The sequence below is a fragment of the Hordeum vulgare genome, chromosome 5H, assembly GCF_904849725.1.
Source record: "Hordeum vulgare subsp. vulgare chromosome 5H, MorexV3_pseudomolecules_assembly, whole genome shotgun sequence".
Classification (NCBI taxonomy): Eukaryota; Viridiplantae; Streptophyta; class Magnoliopsida; order Poales; family Poaceae; genus Hordeum; species Hordeum vulgare.
Window position 1 is genome coordinate 102,402,081 of NC_058522.1, and position 5,598 is coordinate 102,407,678.

At 49.7% G+C, this 5,598-nt stretch overlaps 1 protein-coding gene across 1 annotated transcript; it reads right to left on the reverse strand.

Annotated features, from left to right (window-relative positions):
* Positions 1-744: 744 nt before the first annotated feature.
* On the reverse strand, positions 745-4,378 carry LOC123395904 (putative pectinesterase 63). The gene is made up of 6 exons (XM_045090931.1): positions 3,824-4,378; positions 2,720-3,051; positions 2,447-2,636; positions 1,793-1,999; positions 1,420-1,670; positions 745-1,314 (listed from the first exon to the last, which is right to left on the reverse strand). The coding sequence occupies exons 1-6, from the start codon at positions 3,980-3,982 to the stop codon at positions 1,143-1,145; spliced, it is 1,311 nt and encodes a 436-aa protein (XP_044946866.1). The 5' UTR covers positions 3,983-4,378; the 3' UTR covers positions 745-1,142.
* Between the last annotated feature and the right edge of the window lie 1,220 nt (positions 4,379-5,598).

Below are 5,598 nucleotides of genomic sequence, written 5' to 3' on the forward strand. Positions count from 1 at the left end.
GCATCGTGGACGATGATGCGGGGTGGCCGAGCAGACCAAGGCGACGGCGGCCAACAGAGAACGGCATGCCAGAGGAGGCCGGCGATGGGTCGGGGAGCCCGAGGCAGCCGGTAGGCCCGGCACAGCCGGCAAGCCGAGGCAGTCGGCAGGCCCGATGCAGCGGCGAGACCAAGGTAGTCGTGAGGCCCGGCAGCCGGTGAGGGGGCCGGCAACCGGCAGGCCTAAGGCAGCCAACGTTCCCGAGGCGACCGGCCAGTGGCGACGAAGACGAAGGTGGGTGATGCAGGCGTCCTGTTCAGCGTGGGGCGGAGACGGCGACGTAAAGTGACGGGCGGGCAGATGCGCGGACGACGGCCATGACGGGTCGCCGCGTCACGCAAGGCTGCCGGGTCGAAGTAGAGGCCGACTGGTCACGCCTAGGTCGGAGTAGAGGCGCGCAGGTGTAGACGGCGATGGCGGGCGACGCAACCCGATCTTAGATCGGAAAACCAAAAAGGAAGAACGCCGATCAAGAGACCGGCAAAAGAGAGAAAAACAGGATCAAGAGATCGGGAAAAAAAGACTCTCTAGGACAGCCGGTCAACACGACCGGCGGACGAACCCTAGGTACGGGCGGCGCGACCCCCGTCGGCGGTCATGGAGGCCGACTGCCCCGGGGGCGGCGCACGGAGTAGAAGCGGTGGGCGGCGGCTAGGTCTAGAAACTTGCGGCAGATACCATGTTGAAAGAAAGAAGAGAAGGATTGGTGGAATAGTTGTTGTATTGTTTGAACCTCACGGGCATATATAGGAGTACAATGATCAACTTGGAGTATAAAGAAAGGTAGAACAAATCCTAGCTATCTCATATTTCCTAATAATCAATATATACAACAGTGGTCACTGCACACGTGAGGGCATAAATATGAAGATGCCATAATTTTTTTAGTATCAGCTAACCGTACGTAGCTTTAAAAAACACTCTAATGGGTTGTTGCCTATATTAAATCATGTGTTGGAGATGCTCTTACACATTTCATTACAGACCTTCCTTAAAGCCAATTGTACAGGCTTTTGCTATCGCCGCGTAACCTCCGCAAACGGAGGTCTCGGATAAACGAGTTGGTGACAAAAATAGCTCTAGTAGTTGCTTTTCTGAGCAAGCTAGAAGTTGCTTTTGGCCGGGGGTAGGATCCAGGAGTTGCCGTAGACGAAGTGCGAGCCGGTGAAGGGCCTCGCCTGCTCGTCGTTGAGCACCCGAGCCCACCCGATCCTCTCGTTGGACATGGCCCCAGGCCCGCTGCACTTGTACTCCCCGTAGAACACGCCGCCCCTCCTGCAGCAGCCATGCATCATCACCAGTCGAGAGGCTGAATTAGTCTGTGTGATGCGATGCGTGCCACGGTGAGGCTGAATTAAGTGAGAGGAAACGCCATGTTACCGGTCTGGCTTCTCGACGTTCCATTTGTCCCAGCCGACGGGCACCACCTCCTTGCTCATGTCCGTGAAGGAGTAGACCACCCGCGACGAGTCCCCCCACGCCCTCCCCAGGTAGATCTGGCCCATTCCGGAGATGCTGCACCTCACGAACGAGAACCCGCTCTCGATGGCATCCTTGTCGTCGATGTTCTTGGTCCGCTGCTGCGCCGTCAGGATCGCAATCTCCTTGGTCACCGAAAAGATCGTGCAGTCCTGCACGTACACGCATGCATCGTCCGATATCATGCCTAGCTCAGTGTCTCGCCCACGAGTTACATACATGCATGCATGCATGCACGTGTGAATGTACGTAGATGTTTTGGTTGGTTAATTACCGTGTAGAGGGACCTCCCGAAGCCGAAGATGAAGTCGACGCTCCCTCGGATGATACAATTCTTAAAGTAGTGGAGGCCCTTGTGGTCGTACAGCGTGTCCTGCCCGCCGTCAATGGTGCAGTTGTAGAAGGCGGCCTTGGTGCCGAACAGCCGCAGCGCCACCGCCTGTCCGCCCTCTTCGCCCGGCTTTGCCAATGGTGCGTTGTTCTGCCATGCATCAGGAGCAAGCCGCTTGAGCAAAAATCCCTTACTAATTCCATAAGATCAATGCTTGCAGGAATTAATGCATAAATGTTTCATTTTTCTAGACAAATATATAAATGTTCCAAATATAGCAGCCAATTTCATTTTTTCAGGGCCGGGGGGAGCGGACAATTTCATGGGCTCTTAGAACCTGCGCCGCGGATATCTCCCTATAAGTATTGTATATGGTCCTAAATGCTTGGCTCAGGTTGGCCCAACAATTTTCGGCCAGTTTCCATGGTCCGCAAACTCGATCGATATGCATGCATGCAAAACAAAACAAAACAAAAATCTCTTGGATTGGATTTTGTTTGCATACATTCCGTACGTGAACACAAGTCAATTTTGTTCGCAGTTGCGTAGATCGATAGGATCAGATTAATTTCCCCTAAAAGATGGTGATTAGTTAACCTTGATTACGATGCCGCAGGCTGAGAAGTAGTCGGCCTCGACGGCCAGGGTGGCGCTGGCGAGGGTGCCGATGGGTTTGCTGTCCTTGCCTTTCGTCCCTGCCGTGTCGGCCCACATGATGATCGGCGGGTTCTTCGCGTTGCCCACAAACGTGATGAACGGCTTCCACATCGGGATTACCAGCTTCTCCCTACATTTCCACTTTGCAATCTGATCAAAATCCCAAACTTATAATTTAATTTAATCAACATCTATTGGGATCGTCACACATACTTGTAGGTGCCGGGCTTGATGTCTAAGATGATCCTCTTCTTGTTCTTCTCTGGCACGGCATTGATCGCTTCGGTGATGGTCTTGTAATTTCCCTTACCGTCGGGGCTCACAACATACCTCACCGTGCTGGCCTCGGCCGCCGACAACTCCGCGTCGAGCTGCTTGCCACCGGTGGCCTGGGCCTTGCTAGCGTAGATCTGCTCAGTGACGGCAAAGTGTTGGACGTTCTTGGCGATGAACTGGTCAAAGGGGTCGCCGCCTCCAACGGCCGCGCCACCACCGGGGATCGGCTTTTTGGCCCCACCACCGATGTTGAAGGTGTTTTGCTGGTTCTGCGAAGAAGCCGGGGAGATGGATGCTAGGATTAGCACAAGAACAGCAATGCCGAGGGGCAAAGGCTTACGATTGTGCCCCTGCATGGTGACAAGATCGAAAGAGATGAACTATCAACTATTTAGTTCTTTACTCCTTTATTGAGAGATGAACTTATTTGGAGATAAAGAACTTGGAAGGGAATGGTCCACTGGATAGACGAATGCATTTGTATATATAGGTCACGAGTAGGAAATGGAAGGATGCATGGATATGTCTTTTTTAGGCAATTAACTATGGCGGATGATCTTTTTAAAAGATCAACCGGCAACCGGCTCACGAGCCATCCGATCCTGTGTGATCGAGTGACCGAATGACTTCTTTACTTTTCCAAGAAAGGTATTGTGACGTAAACATTTATATCAAAGGTACTCTTGCGAAAGAAGCTTTTACAATAAAGGTCATGTTGCAGAAAACTTTTACAATATAGGTCATACAATTTTTTTCTTTGTCTTTCTACAACATTGATACTGTTGCGGAAGAATCTTTGCGACAAAGGTAATGTTGCAGAAATTTTTTACAACTTAGGTCGGTCCAGAATACTTTTGCAACAAGATATATGATCCAATTTTTTAAAACAGAGACCATGTTGCGGAAACTCGTCATTGCGTCTATTTGCACGAGCTTCGCCGCCCTCAATCACACACAACTCCGTTGTTGTAGAAACTCAGTTGCCGATTTGTTCAAGACGAAAACCGAAACACAGCTGCCGCGCGGGAGCGGGCTCCCTAGCTGCTGCCGCTGGTCCTCCCCAGCCGCCGGCGTGGCCCTGAGGACCGACTTCATCGTCGGCTTGCCTGGGGTCGGGAGGCCGAGCGTGGTGCCGATCTGGTGGATCCCGTCCACCGAGGAGAGGGACTGGAGGGCCTCAACCATGTTGATGTTGGTCATGTTGCGAAGAACGACGCGTGTTTCTTCGGATCCATCGATCCGGCCGGCAGGGATGCGATGTGGCCGCTAGGTGGACGACAAGTATTGGAGCTCCGGCGGTGGTGCGGGGCCCTGCCATGGCCGACGGTGGAGTGAACCGGGCGGGTTGTATAGAGGAGGGCGAATGTCAGATTAGGTGTGGTAGGGAGAGGTGGAAGGAGATGCAGCAGCGTGTGTTGGTGGTGGTGGTCCGGTGCGCGCCGCCGCGCTGGCCTGGCCATGACAGCGGCTGGACCAACATGTGGACGACGAGGGAAGAAGGCGGCGGGTGCAGATAAGATGCGTGAGATTTTCTGGAAACATGGTTATGTGTTGTGTGGTCCATAAGACACGTATCAACTGCTGCATGCGGGGGACTTTTTTCCAAAAATCAGCGTTTCCCATTAACTATTTGCTATACCTTTCCCCTACAAAAACTCATCTGTTTTGAAAACATGATGCATGGATCGTTCAAACCTCAAAACCATCTTTCGGAGAAACAAAAGCACGTCTTTAAATAGGTCTTACTAGTAAAAGTGTCCGTGTGTTGCACCGGGTTAGATTTTTTATTTTTAAATCATGAATTTTGTATTCTTAAGTCCCCCTCCACCTCACCTCATGTCCTCCACCAACATCTACTTGAGCTTGCACCGTCATTGAAGTGCAAGTAGATATGCAAACCAATAACAAACCTATAGCAACTTAATAATACCTATAGAAACTCCCGAAGCGGAAGAAAATAGAAGATACTATCAAACAATCAACTTTCAGACTTCAATCAAACATGGACCAATCACACTACAACAGGAATTAGTTGACAAAATGATTGTATCAACTTTCACACATGAATCAAACAGGGAGCAATCAGACTTGAAGCACTACACTACAAATCAGTTGACAAAATTACTGTATCAACTTTGAGACTTGAAGCACTACAAACTTGAATCAACTTTCAGACTCTATTACATACTAATAATGTAAATGCAGGATGTGTGACACCAATATATCGAGATTGAGGGGGGGGGGGGGACTTATAGACTGCATGTCGGTGTCATCAATCATTATTGTTGGCATGTCCGAGAGCAGAACCTCCTTGGCCTCCACCTGCATTCGACCGGATGCCTTAGGCACCTGCACATGCACACACAGTATACATCAAAACCAGGACAAATATGAACAACAACAATATAGTTTGCACATAATCTATCAGTGTGAGGACAGATTAATACACATCATTGCCATTTAATGAAGGCTAGAATCTGAAGTTTGACGAAACAACATAGGAGAAAAAGAAAAAAAATGAACTTGACTATGTAAATAGATCCATTACTTGTCTGGTTGTAAGTACCCAATTTTTTTATATTGACAAAATCTGAACCCCGAGACCAGTGATATTGACATCACACTCAAACTCTGCTGCTGTCAACTACAAATAGAATCCATCTATGTAGGGGTTCATGATGTATTGCACAGAACTAAGATAACCACTACAGAGTTTAATCGAACTTCTCACATTACAAAACAACTTGCCCCTTCCTTTTGGTTGGCATTTCTTTAGAGTTTTTCTTACTATTTGGCATTATGTGACCATGTAGACA

Bases quoted from the DNA above. Each gene is read 5' to 3' on its own strand.
- LOC123395904 (XM_045090931.1), bottom strand. From the start codon at position 3,982: ATGACCAACATCAACATGGTTGAGGCCCTCCAGTCCCTCTCCTCGGTG. The intron at 2,637-2,719 runs GTATGTGTGACG...GTGGAAATGTAG, and splicing joins ATCAAGCCCGGCACCTACAA to GGAGAAGCTGGTAATCCCGA. The intron at 1,315-1,419 runs GTAACATGGCGT...TGGCTGCTGCAG, and splicing joins AACGTCGAGAAGCCAGACCG to GAGGGGCGGCGTGTTCTACG.